Here is a 17,864-nt window from a genome sequence, read left to right on the forward strand (position 1 = left end):
TTCCACGCAAAGCCTTAACTACGATTTCATTCCCTCCAAACTTGATTCATCAAATCATGAAATTTTTTTGTATTTTGCTATTTTTGAAATTTGGAAACAAGTACAACTTTTGATAATTTAAGATTCATTTCTTTTCGGTATAAACAGCGCGAAACGCTTCCCAAAGTTCCAGAAATGAATTTAAAGATGGGATTCCTTATTTTTTAGTGTCAAATTAAGCAAACTATTTGATTAATTGGTGTTTCTAATGAATTATCATGTATTCTTAATCATATCATTATGTTCTTATTGCATATAATTAAGAGTTTGAACCAATCATAAATGTCCTTGTATGTACAGTCTGGATAAACAAAAAAAGACTTTTTGACCTTTCTTGATCGGTCACTCATTTGGAATTCTGCTGGTAATTCTCTTCTAATTTAGCTAATTATGAATTAATTATGGACATGTGAGACAAACTGGTATTTTTCCAAGTCATTAGAACACCTCTACTTTCTATTCATATAAGTATTAGCATTTTCATTTTCAAAAATAAAAATAAGGGAACCCATCTTTAATGGTCTCTTAACTATCTGGGAAAATTAAGTACAAATTAGGTCCAAAATGCTTTTTCAGTTTTTTTTTTCAATGTTCTTAGGTTTTGCTCCTAAAGTAATTTAATTCTGATTTTCCTAGCTTAGCTGTAGAATTGTTAATATTTTTTTTTAGAAATTTTGTTACTAATTTTATCGAGAACGTTAATTTTTTGTAATATTTTCGTTATGTAAAATAGACATGTCATTTTTTTTTATAAAAAATATTCTCATTTCAACTGTGTTTTTGATGAAATGAAATGGAGTTTTTACTTCTCACTGTTCAGTGACTAATGAAATGAAATGAAATGAAATGAAACGAAATGAAATGAAACGAAATTAAGTTTTACTTCTCACTGTTCAGTGACTAATGAAATGAAATGCGAAACGAAATAAAGTTTTACTTCTCACTGTTCAGTGACTAATGAAATGAAACGAAACGAAATAAAGTTTTACTTCTCACTGTTCAGTGACTAATGAAATGAAACGAAATGAAATGAAATAAAGTTTTACTTCTCACTGTTCAGTGACTAATGAAATGAAATGCAATAAAGTTTTACTTCTCACTGTTCAGTGACTAATGAAATGAAATGAAACGAAATAAAGTTTTACTTCTCACTGTTCAGTGACTAATGAAAGAAATGAAACGAAATAAAGTTTTACTTCTTACTCTGTACCATTTACAGCCAATGAAAAATTTCGCGATTAGTAACGTCATCAAACACTTAGTTTCATTGGAATTGCAGAAACCACAGACGAAAATTAGAATGGTGTAAATTGATGCTATCAATGTCCCTGATACACATAACAAATTTAGAAAACCTCTTTAAAAAGAAATTGTCTTTAATATTGAAAGTATACAGATAATACTGATTTTAAAAAAAATAATATTTAATATTCCTAAATCATAAAATAATCATTAAGTCATCATCATCATCATGAAAAAAATCATGAAAAAATATTGCGTAATTAAAGGGATAAGTCCTCAAAAAACAGTGCCATTTTAAAGGGACAAGTTCATCATTCTTTTTGACCAATCGTACCTTAGTCTCAGAAACAGGAATTTTTTTAGCTAAGCTAATCAGTAATAGTGTTCACAGCTCACTGTCCAAATTTGAGTCTTCAAATCCATGTGTGTCTAGAATTATCCGTGTTTAAAAGTTAAAATGATGACTCGTCTTTTCTTGAGACACTGTGATATATAGAAAAGACATCTATAGAAATATTGAGTAAAATTCCTAGTTTGAGATATTTTTGAAGGAATTATGTGATTTTCGTACATTTCTAGTACTTCTGAAGACTATTTACATATATTCAAGACCCAAATCAACCTCCCAAAATGCCAGCACCTGATATCGTCTCTGGTTTGGTAGAAAAAAAAAATACATTCACCGAAAGTTCATAACACATAAATTTGGTCCTTAAAAGTCGTAAGTTAGGAATTCAGCTCCGCAGTAAAAAGCACGTAAAATAAGCACAAATAAATCGGAATAATTTCTCCTATTGAACACAATTCTAAAGGTTTTTGTTTTTTCTTATAATTCCATATTTAATCCACCAAAATTTCAAACTCTTTCAAAAGATTGTGTCAGCTCTGCAGAGAATTAATTCCGGTTTCACACAGCACTTTTTTTTGAAAGATCTTATATCGGAAAGTTTTGCAAAAATCCACAAAACAGTTCCGCAGAAAAGACCGCACCACATTTTAGGCAACTTGAATTGATCTTGTTGCCAGTACGGAATCCATTTTTGATAGAGAAAAGTCTTCAGGATGGATTGTCTGCGGGACTGCTTCAGAAGATCGTAAAGACAGCTCTGCAGCAAAAAGTCCTAATTTTACACAGTCGTCATGGTGATGGCCATGGATGACACCATTAACAAAGGCAGAAATGAAACTTAAATAAAAAAAATACATAATTTCATGATATTTTGGAAATGGATGTGAACTTGAGATACAAGAAAATCTTTCCAACAAAAAAAGCGGGAAAAAAACAAAAAAATCAGACGTCTGATTGAAAATTGGAATGGTGCAAATTGATGCTATCAGTGTCCCTGATACACATACAAAATTTAGAAAACCTTTTTACAATCTCTTTAAATGGATGAAAATTTCAAAGTAAGGAAATAGGCAGAAATATCTTAAAAGCTAACCAGCAAGCCCTGATATAAGCAAGAAGCAAGCCAAAGCGCTAGCGCTAAAAATGCTAAAGTTAACTGTTTAATCTGGCGCTACCAGCCGCCTGTTCAAAAAATTTCATGATGAAAAATTGTCCTTAACTGTGTAATTTTTCACTGAGATACCACATCAATTAATAATCGAAAATTAAATTAAAAACATGACAGAATTCTTAATTTCATGGGTTATTTTTGTGTTATAGAAGTATATTCTTGTTTTGATCAGTTATTATAGTTTATTGTGGGTAAGTTATGTGTTGAAGAGAAACCCTGTAAATACTAAATTAAAAACATGACAGAATTCTTAATTTCATGGGTTATTTTTGTGTTATAGAAGTATATTCTTGTTTTGATCAGTTATTATAGTTTATTGTGGGTATGTTATGTGTTGAAGAGAAACCCTGTAAATATTAAATTAATAACATGACAGAATTCTTAATTTCATGGGTTATTTTTGTGTTTTAGAAGTATATTCTTGTTTTGATCAGTTATTATAGTTTATTGTGGGTATGTTATGTGCTGAATAGAAACCCTGTAAATACTAAATTAAAAACATGACAAAATTCTTAATTTCATGGGTTATTTTTGTGTTATAGAAGTATATTCTTGTTTTGATCAGTTATTATAGTTTATTGTGGGTATGTTATGTGTTGAAGGGAAACTATGTAGAAGAGATTACTACTTGTTAACAGGTACAGTGGAGAAAATGTAACTTTGACATATAATCGATTATGAAATTTGATAATCGATAATCAAAATTATCCAACTTTGTAAGAGCATGTTGCAGATTGGTTAAGAGCACGCCATTTTGTTATAACTAGATCAAATAGGATTAAGAACATCACTACACAACGTCATGCAGTGTACAATGAGGGAAATTTTGCCAGGACAGCGGTATTAGCCTGCTCTTTTTCGATTTCCAACTGTCGAGGGATCCTGTAGTACACAAGGCCTCGGTTTATTGTCCCATCCGAACGACTAGACACTTTTTCCATGTCAGCCCCTCGTACCTGTATCACTGTTGGGGAAACCAGGTTGAAAAATCCGAAGGTATTAACTCGACCTATGTCAGGATTGAACCCTGGGATTTCATCGTAGTTACCAAGAGTTTTTTAGTATGTTAATAATTAACCAATCAGATTGCTTCAAAATCATGTGATTAGAATTTTCTTCAGAGCAGTGCGTAAGTAAGCAAGCTAATGTATCAACCAATCAACCAATCAGAAGAGATCACTTACCAATCTCCTGCTCCTGATACGCTGACGATTTCTTCAGGTGCTACATTGTATGCTGGGTAATGTTTGGCTTCTAACTTTCCCTCCACCTGAAATGAAATGGTTGTTTTCGTTGTATTATTCTGCATCTGATGTGAGCCCAAAAAGACAGCCAACGCCATACTGTGTGCAATGATGGAAATTTCGCTAAACAGCAGTATTCTCTTTGATGAACCTGGGAAACAATGTTACGAAAGCACAGGCACAGGATGTATACCTTGGGCTAGAGCTCATCTCATTCTGCTTTGGATACAAAATCGTCATCAGGATCTTACCTTCTTACACAAAAGAACTCCATATTGGCCAAGTGTTACTATGACAACAGGAATTTTTTCAACCAATCGTAAACAATGCGGCATACAAAAAGCTATGACATCATCATTATTGTGGAATTCATTACTGTGCAAGTCTGAAAGGAAAAAAAATCGTTTTTGAGAAGCCATTTTCCATTTCTGTTTAGACTCCCGCAAATTGTGTAATTGTCAAGAATACATTATTTCTTTCGACAGACGTCTGTGGTTCTTGGAGTTCCATATAGATTAAACGTTTTATGATGTCACTATAGCAACGCTTTAGCAAAAGTGACATTGCTTAATTTTAGTGGAATTGCAGGAACCACAGACGTCTGATTGAAATGGTGTAAATTGATGCTATCAGTGTCCCTGATACACGTACAAAATTTAGAAAACCTTTTTACAATGAAATAGTTACATTTCTACTATCACTACCTCCAATGAACCAGTTACGCAAACTGGTGTTTAAATTCCGATAAACTGTAGTTTGTCATGTGACACTATGACGTCGTCAAAACACAACGATGACCAATCTTGGCGGCAAATTCAAGGAACAGATCATATAAAAAGGTGAAAATTGTATTAATAAAAGTATCTGAATATAAATATAAGAATTAATCGTTGGTCTCACTCACATTATTGGTTTGTAAACGCATGACTTTGTCATTTATTCAGTTTGTCACATGATCAACTGCGTTTACACACCAAAAATGTTAGCGAGACCAACGTTTAATTCTTAATTGAACATGAAGAATTGGAGAGACTCACCCTGTGAAGAAAGAGGTTTGTTAGTAAAACCGGTACTCATAATCTGTAATTCGTTGATATTAGGGGAGGTATAGGTCAGTTGTTTGTGAGCAGACGTCAAAAACGGCCTGCTGGCTTTCAAAATATCTGTAGGCTCAAATAACACTGAAAAAAAAAAAACCCTTTAACTACCAATATTTGCGTTAGCGTTGAAAATTAGACCTATGATGAATTTTCGTCAAATAACAGGTGTTTTGGAAACACAATCATCATCAGGAAAGCTGCTTTGAGAAATTGGGGTTAACTTTTAACTCAATGAAATGAAATGATTAATTAATTGGGCTAATGAAGACAGACGTCATGCAGTGTACAATGAAGAAAATTTTGCCAGGACAGCGGCACTAGCCTACTCTTTTTCGATTTCCAACTGTCAAGGGATCTTTAACGTGCACAGCCTGTAGCACACAGGGCCTCGGTTTATTGTCCCATCCGAACGACTAGACGCTTTTTCCATGTCAGCCTCTCTTACCTGCATCACTGACAGGGGGAAACCGGATTGAAAAATACGAAGGTATCACCTCGAACTTACCTGGTACATTGTAAACAGTGCTAATCTGGCAGGCTGTTTCTATGGCAACCGGTGATATATTACCATCAACAATGACAATGGAGGATTCTTTTATATCTTCTTCGTATTCATAGATCTAAAATATAAATAAACCAAATACTAACGATCCGAACTGCAAAACGAAACCCAAAATCCAAAACAACATTTTCGCGAAACATTGTTAGCAGCTAATGAACTTTTCACATGAGGAAGTATATCAATCATAAGTGAGTAAGTATTTTATAATGAAAAGTGGTATCAGGTGTCTAGAAGAGTAAACATACCCTGCCTGTCACAACCGCTCATATGAGGAAGTATATCAATCATAAGTGAGTAAGTATTTTATAATGAAAAGTGGTATCAGGTGTCTAGAAGAGTAAGCCTACCCTGCCTGTCACAACCCCTCATATGAGGAAGTATATCAATCATAAGTGAGTAAGTATTTCATAATGAAAAGTGGTATCAGGTGTCTAGAAGAGTAAGCCCAACCTGCCTGTCACAACCGCTCATATGATCTCCATTGACCATACCTGGGTAAAAAGTGACCATTACTTACCATTTGATTAGTGACCAGTTGATGGACGTCCATATCACCTATACCTAGCTGTAACTGACCGCTTGGACCCAGGACACCACAATACGTAGCTGTAGAACAGTTGGGCTGTCTTCTTATTCCTCGTAAATCCTGTAATTGAATGAATGAATGAATGAATTGAATGAGTGAATGAATAAATGAATGAATGAAGAGTAAATGAATGAATGAATGAACGAATGAATGAATGAGTGAATGAATGAATGAATTGAGTGAATGAATAAATGACTGTTTAAATGAATGAATGAATGAATGAGTGAATGAATGAATAAATGAATGAATGAATGAATGAATGAATGAATGAATGAATGAATGAATCAATCAATCAATCAATCAATGAATCAATCAATCAATCAATCAATCAATCAATCAATCAATCAATCAATCAATCAATCAATCAATCAAGAGTGAATGAATGGATGAATTGAGTGAATGAATGAGATGAATTAAGAGTGAATGAATGAATGAATGAGTGAATGAATGAATTAAGAGTGAATGAATGAATGAATTGAGTGAATGAATGAGATGAATTAAGAATGAATGAATGTATGAATGAATGAATGAGTGAATGAATGAATTAAGAGTGAATGAATGAATGAATTGAGTGAATGAATGATTGAATTGAGTGAATGAATGATTGAATTGAGTGAATGAATGATTGAATTGAGTGAATGAATGAATGAATTGAGTGAATGAATGATTGAATTGAGTGAATGAATGATTGAATTGAGTGAATGAATGATTGAATGAATGAATTAAGAGTGAATGAATGAATGAATTGAGTGAATGAATGAATGAATTGAGTGAATGAATGATTGAATTGAGTGAATGAATGAATGAATTGAGTGAATGAATGATTGAATTGAGTGAATGAATGAATGAATGTTAAAATGAATGAATGAATGAGATGAATTAAGAGTAAATGAATGAATAAATGAATGAGTGAATGAATCAAGAGTGAATGAATGAATGAATGAATGAATAAATGTTTGAGGATAACAAATGAAAAGCTAAAAGCTTTACACCACATTTCCATTCTGAAAAGTGACACACATGGCTGACTTAAGTTCTATCACCTGGAAGAGGCAATATTAAGCCAACTGTATCCCTTTTTAACTTACCAAATGTCCACAGTGAGCTAGAAAGTTCTCTGTATGGCAGTCTTCTCCGATGGTAGAAATGAACAATGGATCGGCACCAAGTCTGGCCAGACAGTCTGCGATATTCCTACCCACTCCACCAAAACTCTGATGAATAATTCCAGGATTTGTGGAACCGTTGCCCTGGAGTTCTTCACTCTTCAGCCTGGCGTTGAAATCCACCACAGACCCTCCTATTACAATCTAAAATGAAAATCATAGCCCAATGAACTCCAATATCAAATCTGAATGGCCATTTTGTACTAGGGGGAAACCAGGTTGAAAAATCTGCAGGTATAATCTTTCGTTTCATTATTTTTATTAGTCGACAGCCCTCTTGAACATTTGTCAAAATAACCTTTTGACCTAACCTGATCACATCTACTTTAACCAATCAAATTCCTTCAATCTCTCACAAAACACCAACACTGGAGAAGGCATAACTTTGATTGGTATAAGCAGGTTAGGTCAAAAGGTTAATTTGACGATTGTTCAAAAGGGCTGTCGTTAGACCCCAACTGAAGTGGCTATATTAAAAATAAAAACTAATAAAACAACGAAACGAAAGTTGGGTTCAAGTCACGGACTTCTTAATTAATGGCATCACAGAAGTCAGACGTGAAAAATAGCTCCAGTACCTCGCCCAAAGACAAGACCAACATTTTACAATCCCTCAACTGTAAGAAATCGTGGAAAACTTACTGGACGTTTCTTTTTGGTCTTTGTCTTCTTCGTTTGAATATAAGGTCCATTTCGGTTGTTGCCATGGTTACCTGGAACTCTAGTAGAATTCTGTAGTTTGGTCAACTGCCAGGCAATCTTGCTTCCAATATCAGCGTTATTTTTAATCAAAGCAATATCTAAATGGAGTTAAGGAAATAAAGATCTCTGACGCAAAAATAATCCATGAAATTAAGAATTTTGTCATGTTTTTAATTTAGTATTTACAGGGTTTCTCTTTAACACATAACATACCCACAATAAACTATAATAACTGATCAAAACAAGAATATACTTCTATGATACAAAAATAACCCATGAAATTAAGAATTTTGACATGTTTTTAATTTAGTATTTACAGGGTTTCTCTTCAGCACATAACATACCCACAATAAACTATAATAACTGATCAAAACAAGAATATACTTCTATAACACAAAAATAACCCATGAAATTAAGAATTTTGTCATGTTTTTAAAACAGGGTTTCTTAATTAAATTATTGTGATTATTAATTGATTATTGATCGTTAGTCTGCCATTGATAATCCATCTCAATTTGCTAATGGATACCCAGCTCTACCTTAAAGAGGTTTTCTAAATTTTTTATGTGTATCAGGGACACTGATAGCATCAATTTACACCATTCCAAATTTCAATCAGACGTCTGTGGTTCCTGCAACTAAGGTTATTAACCATGTGTAAAAAGGATACTAGAATGAAGAGATTCTCCGCCTGTAAGTTCGTGAACTCTCTGTAAAATATACGGTGTAACTTCTTTACCTTGTATTTTCTTTAAACTGAAAAATATTAAAATCAAAAACAAATTTTCTATTTTTGAAACATTTCCAAAAGCTTGTCTTAATCGTTTAAAAGCAATCTTCCATGACCATAACTTCCCCTGGTATATTGCAAATACAATCTCTATTTCCAAAACTAGCTGTCATGATCGTGTACCTGAAACATGTATCCATGGCATGAAGTGAGATTTAGTCAACTGGATGTGACAAAAGCCGCGAATTGGACAGGTGCGCCATTTTGGCCGTTGATTTGAGTCTTGAATATATGTAATTAGTCTTCAGAAGTACTAGAAATGTACGAAAATCACATAATTCCTTTAAAAATATCTCAAACTAGGAATTTTACTCACTATTTCTATAGATATCTTTTCTATATATCACAGTGTCTCAAGAAAAGACGAGTCGTCATTTTAACTTTCAAACGTGGATAATTCTGGACACACATGGATTTGAAGACTCAAATTTCGACAGTGAGCTGTGAACACTATTACTGATTGGCTTAGCTAAAAAATTCCCGTTTCTGAGACTAAAGTATAATTGGTCTAAAAAAATGGCGTACCTGTCCCTTTAATTGATCTCTCGCTCCTGTTCAGTGAGTTCACTATCAGAAACTCTTATCAATAGCTTCAATTGAGCTCGTAAGTATTTCAACTCCGAAAATACTCACCTAACTTCGTGAAGCGCAGTATCAATAGCTGTTTCTATCTGCTGACCATATTCATTGTAAGAGTCTGGTAAGGGAACTCCGATTAATATTCCACTGTCTAACTTCATTTTATTTTGACCGTCTGCAACAAAACAAAATGGCTGAAATTACCGGTAATCAGTTTTAAATGTATTTTGTATGTGAATTAAAACATTGCTAAAATAAAATCAAGAGTATCATGCATTGTGTTCTTAGTATAAAGCTGTCTTAACATTTATTTCCCAGCTGTATCACTTTTTAAAACAATAATCTGACATCTGGTTTGTCTGCAATTCAATGGAAATGATGACAGTGAATCAGTGAAGTAACCCACAGAATGCAATGAAACAAAATATGATGCTCTATTCGATCAAACTGAATTTCTTAGAAAAAAAAACAGTACTTACTGTAGATCATTTCTGCAGCCTCTATCTCATCACGGATATTATACGGAGCTTTCAGACCACTGGACGGAACAAAGAATGCTGGGAAATCTTTATCCTGACCAAACGTGGCCACACAAACACCCTGAGTTTCCTAAAATAGAGGTCATAAAGTGATATTGAGTTTCCATGGTAACAAATAAAGAGAAGTTTCCTGAATTGGAGGTAAAAAAGTGATATCGAGTTTCCATGGTAACATCTTTGGTGCAAAACTTTGCAAGTCTGAAATGAAATGAATGGAGTTTTACGTCCTAAGCCAGTAAAATATTTTGAAAAAACAAGGTCCAGACGCCAGTCTGCATTTAGCTTTCTCAACTTTGCAATCAAGGATCGTTACTTACATCAGAAAGCCATGTTTCCCCTGTCTCTTAGCAATAAGCAAAAATGGCGACACCTTTCCCCGCAAACTGGAAAATTGAAACTATGATCACTCACCAAGTACTCTAGAGTCTTCTCGATGTCCAGAATGGACTTAACCCCAGCTGAGACCACAGTGACCGGTGTCCGGCCTAACTCTGTAAGATCAGCGCTGATATCCATTGCTAAAATTTACAAAGGTTACAAACTAGCTTGTCAATAACTTTGATATGGGAAATGAAATGAATAGAGTTTTACGTCCTACTTTTCTGCACCATGTGGGCTAATGAAGACTGGTGCCATGCAGTGTGCAGTAAGGGAAATTTTGCCAGGACAGCAGCATTAGCATACTCTTTTTCGATTTCCAACTGTCGAGGGATCTTTAATGTGCACAGCCTGTAGCACACGGGGCCTCGGTTTATTGTCTCATCTGAACAACTAGACGTTTTTTCCATGTCAGCCCCTCGTACCTGCATCACTGACAGGGGGAAACCGGGTTGAAAAATTCAATGGTATTATCTCGACCTATGTTGACATTAAAACTCACCCCTCCACCAATTGTTTTATGTTAAGCAAATGATGTCATAATAAGATTTCAATGCTCTAACTGACTGTGCTACAACCTGTCCTCTTAGAGACAAATAGCAGAAACGAAGGACTTTTTTAAAATCGATAAAGGGCAAGCTTACTCTGTTCAGCACCTCGATGTACTCCACCAATGCCCCCAGTCGCAAATATCTGTATACCAACCAAATGAGATGCCAACATGGTTCCTGATACTGTGGTTCCACCACTTAATTTCTGCAAAAGATAGCACCATTGAGGTGAAAAGAGACCAACTCAAAATTCTGAGAACAAAATTGCCTTCAGATCAAAAACTCTAGCCTGTAAGGAAAGCTATAGTCTTCATTGCATTAAAGATGGGTTCCCTTATTTTTATTTATGAAAATGAAAATTCTAATTCTTATATGAATAGAAAGTAGAGGTGTTCTAATGACTTGTAAAAATACCAGTTTGTCTCACATGTCCATAATTAATTCATAATTAGCTAATTAGAAGAGAATTACCAGCAGAATTCCAAATGAGTGACCGATCAAGAAAGGTCAAAAAGTCTTTTTTTGTTTATCCAGACTGTACATTTTTGTACCACTGTATTAATGTAAATGTTCGTAAACGCAGCAATTTGATTGGATGGTATGCCATAGAGTACAGCAAATCAAAGCCCTGGACAGAAACAATATATAAGCAATATGGCTATGTATGTTCTGGAGAGTTCGTAATATCTTGACATAATGGAATTGAACCCTACCAAGGCCTTACCTTAGCTAACACGTAAGGGAAATCTCTCCTGGAAATCTTAACCAGGTCTTTTCCTTTAGATCCCAGCTGCTCTAACTGTGTCTTGTCCAGACCAACATGTACTCTACCATCTAAAACACCTATAGTAGCAGGGATACAGCCATTTTTTCTTATTATATCTTCTACTTCTAGCCCAGTCCTAAAAACAAACACAGAAATTTTAAATTTTCTTATACATTTTGTTTTAGTTTTTCTTTATCAAATTTTTAGCATAATTTGGATTCGTACCAATCCAGTCAACTGGAATAATGAGGATCCTTTCTACCAGCTGGTCCTTGGCCAAACCTTTTGGTATTCATCTTGAAAGGTTTATCTGTACCCATTTACACCTGAGTTGACTGGAATAATGAGGATCCTTTCTACCAGCTGGTCATTGATCAAACCTTTTGGTATTGATCTTTCCTAGATTATCTGTACCCATTTACAGCTGGGTTGACTGGAATAATGAGGATCCTGTCTACCAGCTGATCCATACCCCATCAAACAATTTCTCAGAAGAAAGGTGACCAACGTTTGACTTACTTTATATTATGAGGGTAGGGCATACCATGTGTTATAATGGTACTTTCTAGAGCTACCACTGGTCCATGTTCGTGTAACGCCTGACGAACTTCTTCTGATACACTCAATGTTCCTGAAAATAGCAATTAGCCCTTTGGTATATTCTGACACACATTTTGTGGCAAAAACGAATATCATGTGTTGAATTTTTTTAAAAATGACGCAGGGATATATTTGGGTACCATTTTTGGCGCCACTACTGATAGAACGACCAAGATTTTGTTAAAAGTTCCCATATTACAGGAACCATACTTACCATTTCGAATCTGTTCAATTTTATTCAAGTTGAAATATCTTGTGGTTGATGTGGACAACTTGTGTTTCTGGTGTAAAACTCGACTGTGCAAGGGCAGCCATGATGGTTGTCTGGTGGCCGAGACTAACTGAAGGCGTCTGCTACAGAGAGTTTGAACCAAATTTCTCATTATAGCTGTGTTGGATTTCTATTATGACTGTGTTGGATTTCTAATTTTACTGTTTCACATGTTAGGAATATCTGAAATTGAAATAACACATCAATCAGACGTCTGTGTGGTTCCTGCAATTCCACTAAAACTATGCATTTAATGATGTCACTAATCGCAAAGGTCCTTATATATCAATAGCATCTGTTTCCATAGTGACATTTAGTGGAATTGCAGGAATCACAGACGTCTGATTGAAAATTGGAATGGTGCAAATAGATGCTATCAGTGTCCCTGATACACATAAAAATTTAAGAAGAATCTTTTCACAATCCCTTTAAGTGAACATAAGTCTACTAGACTCCAAACCAAATGACAGCCATGATCTGACTAAATTGTTATGCATCTCCTGTTCTAAGTCATGTAATTTTCAACCAATAAATGATCAGTTCATATATATCAATAAAAAGCAGTGTCCTTTGCTTTAGGCTAATACAGAACCATAAAAAACATCTTTGACGTAAAAAATGTACATACACCAGGCTCTAAAACTAAAAACAAAAATGGATCAATTATTTCGATCACGACGTCAAAGTCTGAAGGTGAAGCGAATATTGGTGACAGTTGTCAAAATGGGAAGCAGACACACTGAATCATTACCTAACAAATCAATAAGCTAAGATTGTTGAGTAACCTTCATTTTAATTCGATCGCTTTGTTCAACCTGTGGCAGGATTTACTTTCAGTTACGCCGGAAGTGGCCTCAGTCGCGAATTATCAGACGGCAAAGTCTTGAACGCCCAGACCAGTTATTGTGATAATCGAGACTATGTAGCCACTGTGGTCACGACTTCTTCTTCAATACTTCATAGAGCCCAGATTAATGAGTAGGCCTACTAAGAGGTGATATTTTTTATACGTTTTTGCCCCAAAACATGGTGCTTCGACAGAACTATCACATTTTGAATCTCAAACTCGAGAGTTGTCCCCCCATTAAAGTCTGTCCACTATTAATTTGTACCCCGGAAGGATGGCGGCGCCACTGGTATAGGCTAACAATGGACAACGTCATAAAGGCATAACGTCGTTTTAGTACAGCGCTTCACGAAAGATGTAATATTTTGTGTTTCATCCGATTTTTTTCTAAAATAATGGAAACGGAAGGTAATCTATTGTTTTTTGTACGTTTGCTTCCTTAAAATGCAGTGTAGTCGGAATCGTACCGCTTAGAAGCTGCGTTCGATTGCAGGTCTATTACCCTAACAAGACCACAAACCAAAATTCTGGTCTAATATTAAACTTTGATACTTTTGACTCTTTTGCAGTTACTAAAGAACAACTGGACTTTAAAGCCGCTGTCAGTTTTTGGGACAAGCAAGATCCAACTGATTCACCTAATACTTCACAAACCACAAAGGCGCCACGTCTTGCCAGACCAAGGGATGCACGATCACCGTCCCCACCTCCAGTTGCACCCAAACCAAAAAGAAACGCAAGTCCTTTGAGAAACGCAAGATGGCAACTCCCAACGCCTCCTGTTCCGCCGAAGCCAAAGGCGAAGCAAGGGAACGCATCATCAGCACATCCGGTATTTAAAGCAAAAGAATCTATTCTTGATAAACCATGGGTAGATGGAACGGACGAGTCTCTTAGTACCGCAGATGGGACATCTGGGAATCTGCCAGGCACACACGGAACTGTTGGGAAGGAACTCAAAGGCACCAATGCAACCATCAACAATCCACCAGACAATCCATCCAAAACAGATGAATCTTCCAACAAACCATTAAAAACGAATGAAATTTCCATAGGTCTGGCAAATAAAGATGCAACTCTCAAGGATTCACCAAGAACGGGTGGAATACTCAAGGATTCGCCGAGAACAAGTGACGCCTCGAAGGATCAGTCGGGCTCAAACGGATCTTCCAAGGATCGAGATAGAGCTCTTAGTGGTCCATCGGAAAATCAGGCTGCAGAGAGTCCACAAGTAGAAATAAAATGTTTGGATGAATTGGAAATGAAATTGAAGGAAATAATTTTTCCAACAAAAACTGAAACTGAGAAGGTGATCGAAAACGTAAAAGAGAGTAGAGAAGTACCAACCAGTCCTGAAGGCAAAGTTACCCCAGAAGATGGTCCCGTATCAGTTGGACAAGTCACCAGTGAAGCATCCGTGGAAGCAAAAGCAGATGTTGAAGCATCAGTATCAGTTGGTTCGGGAACTCTGGATCTTTCAATAGATGAACCCTATCCTTATATGGATTCAAGTCCGAATATCAGGGATTACGAAGAAAAACTCAAAGAATCTTTCAGAAAAGCAAGATTGAAGAAGTCTTCGCCGAAGCTGAAACGAAAGGATAGATATGGAACGGGTATCACTAAGAAGCCCCATCCAGTTCATCAAGCTCCAAATGAACGTTGTGCTTTGCTTGAAGCCAAGAAGTTATGGGAAAGTTGCCTTAAGGATGAGGCACAAGCAGCACCACGTGAATATGGTACGAAGTATCTTGAAAGGGATTCTGCAAGGCGGCTGCTCAGCCAAAATAAACCGGAAGCTGCCGAAAGATTTAATTGCGAAAATTTAACAGAGCGAGCTACGGGATCCGTCGGGCAAAACAAACCGGAAGTTACCGAAAGGTTTAAGCTGGAAAATATGACAGAGCGAGATGCTGGTTCCATCAGCCAAAACAAACCGGAAGTTATCGAAAGGTTTAAGTGGGAAAATCTAACAGAGCGAGATGCTGGATCCATCAGGAAAAACAAACCGGGAGTTGTCCAAAGGCAGGAAAATTTGACAGAGCGAGCTACAGGATCCGTCGGGCAAAACAAGCCGGAAGTTGGCGAAAGGTTTAAGTGGGAAAATCTAACAGAGCGAGATGCTGGATCCATCAGGAAAAACAAACCGGAAGTTGTCCAAAGGCAGGAAAATTTGACAGAGCGAGCTACGGGATCCGTCGGGCAAAACAAGCCGGAAGTTGGCGAAAGGTTTAGGCCGGAAAATATAACAGAGCGATATGCTGGGTCAATCAGCCAAAACAAACCGGAAGTTATCGAAAGGTTTAAGTGGGAAAATCTAACAGAGCGATATGCTGGGTCCATCGGGCAAAACAAAGCGGAAGTTGCCGGAAGGCAGGAAAATTTGACAGAGCAACCTACAGGATCCGTCGGGCGGAACAAACCGGAAGTTGCCGAAAGGCAGGAAAATTTGACCGAGCGAGCTACAGGATCCGTCGGGCAAATCAAACCGGAAGTTGCCGAAAGGCAGAAAAGTTGGACTGAACCAGTTGCTGAACCCATCAACCAAAACAAACCGAAAGTTGCCGAAAGCCAGGAAAATTGGACTGAGCAAGATGCTGGATCTATTTCTACCAGAATTTCATTTTATGATTCAAAGACTAGTAATACCGGTCTGTCAAACCATGGAACGAATTCAAGAGATCGATTGGGAACCATAGCAACCAGTGAACCCAAAGAAAACCGACCAGAATACGGTTCAACTAGCTTTGGTCAAAGTTTTGGCTTTAAGAGGGGCAAGGGTGGAGCAAATGCAAAACTTGATGAATCGAGGCCATATTCCATGTTTTCTAGCTCAATCTGCAAAGAAGATTCAAGAAAATCCGAAACCTCTTTGAAATTGGCACCTGGACTTGAGAATCGTTGTTTTGTGACACCGGAGAAACGAAATTCCACTTTCCAATCAATACCAGTCCGGTTCTCTCCAACAACTCGTCCACAACCAAATCGATGGAACTTCGTGGATGCATTATCTGTTCCTGATGGTGATAATGCAACAACATCTTCTAGTGCAGATTCAAATGATTTCCCATCAACTAGTACATTCAATCAGCCTCCAATCCCTGGCAAAACGGAAGATCAAAGGTCTTTTGGAATTGACGATGAAGGTAAGGGATGCACGATTCAAACTACGTTGTGAATTCGGTTGCCCGTCTTCATTAGCCCATTTCGATGTGGAAAAGTTGGACGTAAAATTCCAATTCATTTAAATTTCAACGGCAAACCATGCTAAGAGATTGGGCAATGACAGACATATTTTGGAAGGAACGAACGTCTTGTGTTGGTTCGGACCACATCATGCGTGCGGAAATGACTGCATTCTTTATTTTTTAGATCCAAGCTCTATCTCTGACGATAGCTCTACAGAAGACGCCGAAGATGAAGCTGGGGCTTTAGAAGAAGCAACAGGTAGAAAGGGGGCAAAGGGTACGATTTCTCCTGCCAGATGGATTCAGATGGTTTCTCGAAGAAGTAGACGTAAAAGCCAGTTGTCTAAGTCTCACAGAAAATCCTCTCAACCGAAGAACGGCGGTCATCGTCAGTTGAAAAAATCGAGATCTTTGGAAAACTTGCATAAGCTTTACCATCATCTTGTCTCTGCTGCTCGGAATCGGTTTGTTCAAGGTGATGACCTAGAAGGCGTGGAAGCTCTCCACCACTCAGCTGGTGATAATGTACTAGATCGACCGGAAGCAAATGAATCCGAACCGGAAATGCATGAACCACGACCCGTAAACAACCGAAGATCTATTGCCCGGCTGTTTCTGATGCGACGAAACCTGGTTTTGGAACTCTTTGTCGTGTTCTTCTGCGTTCTGGGAACGTATTCAGCTGTAATGGCTTACCTGATGGGTGTTGATCCGAGAAATGATTTCACTTATGAGAATGTTGATGATGATTATTGGAGATAGGCAGGAGAGGTTAAAGTACGACAGAGGGTGAAGGGTGAGGGAGGGGGGGGGGGGGGGTGTTGGCGGAACAAATTTAAAAGAAGATTGTCTGTAAAGATGTCTATGTACATTGTCCATTAAATTTATACGAAAACATCACTAAAATTTGTTTGTTGTTTTTTTGGGGGGGGGGGGGGTGGGCAGTAAGCAAGCGTATTCTCTAAGCTACCGCGGTTTCCCTCGCAGTGCTAGAGAAAAACACCCCTTAAAAACAAAATATGGCGTATTTTACTACGTGTTGCCAGAAAATAAACTTTACGTTTTCTTTAAATCTGGCAACACTGCATTTTAGCCGACAACCGGAAGTGATCACTGCGCATGGTCAAAGATTGCGGCATGAGTAAACGAAATAATTTTCAGAAATAGACGATTATTTTGAAGATTTTGAGTAGA

The 17,864-nt window shown here is 36.8% G+C and overlaps 2 protein-coding genes across 2 annotated transcripts; one reads left to right on the top strand and one right to left on the bottom strand.

Moving 5' to 3' along the window:
• Nucleotides 1–2,277: 2,277 nt before the first annotated feature.
• Nucleotides 2,278–13,466, bottom strand: LOTGIDRAFT_221393 (hypothetical protein; the record flags this gene model as incomplete). Its single annotated transcript, XM_009065803.1, has 17 exons — nt 13,387–13,466; nt 12,579–12,818; nt 12,284–12,395; nt 11,723–11,900; nt 11,092–11,203; nt 10,481–10,587; nt 10,001–10,139; nt 9,585–9,705; nt 8,832–8,917; nt 8,102–8,259; nt 7,382–7,603; nt 6,225–6,353; nt 5,651–5,765; nt 5,083–5,226; nt 4,297–4,430; nt 3,986–4,110; nt 2,278–2,467 (listed from the first exon to the last, which is right to left on the bottom strand). Exons 2-17 carry the CDS (start codon nt 12,745–12,747, stop codon nt 2,278–2,280), a joined length of 2,241 nt encoding a protein of 746 aa, XP_009064051.1. The 5' UTR covers nt 12,748–12,818; nt 13,387–13,466.
• A 327-nt stretch (nt 13,467–13,793) lies between these two features.
• Nucleotides 13,794–17,572, top strand: LOTGIDRAFT_235841 (hypothetical protein). The gene is made up of 3 exons (XM_009065804.1): nt 13,794–13,890; nt 14,052–16,628; nt 16,855–17,572. Exons 1-3 carry the CDS (start codon nt 13,878–13,880, stop codon nt 17,430–17,432), a joined length of 3,168 nt encoding a protein of 1,055 aa, XP_009064052.1. The 5' UTR covers nt 13,794–13,877; the 3' UTR covers nt 17,433–17,572.
• The last annotated feature ends 292 nt before the right edge of the window (nt 17,573–17,864 follow it).

Source organism: Lottia gigantea (assembly GCF_000327385.1).
Source record: "Lottia gigantea unplaced genomic scaffold LOTGIsca_70, whole genome shotgun sequence".
In the NCBI taxonomy this organism is placed as follows: domain Eukaryota; kingdom Metazoa; phylum Mollusca; class Gastropoda; family Lottiidae; genus Lottia; species Lottia gigantea.

Excerpts from the sequence above, each read along its gene's own strand:
- LOTGIDRAFT_235841 (XM_009065804.1), top strand. Across the intron at positions 16,629-16,854 it reads TTTTGGAATTGACGATGAAG|ATCCAAGCTCTATCTCTGAC; the intron begins GTAAGGGATGCA and ends TTTATTTTTTAG.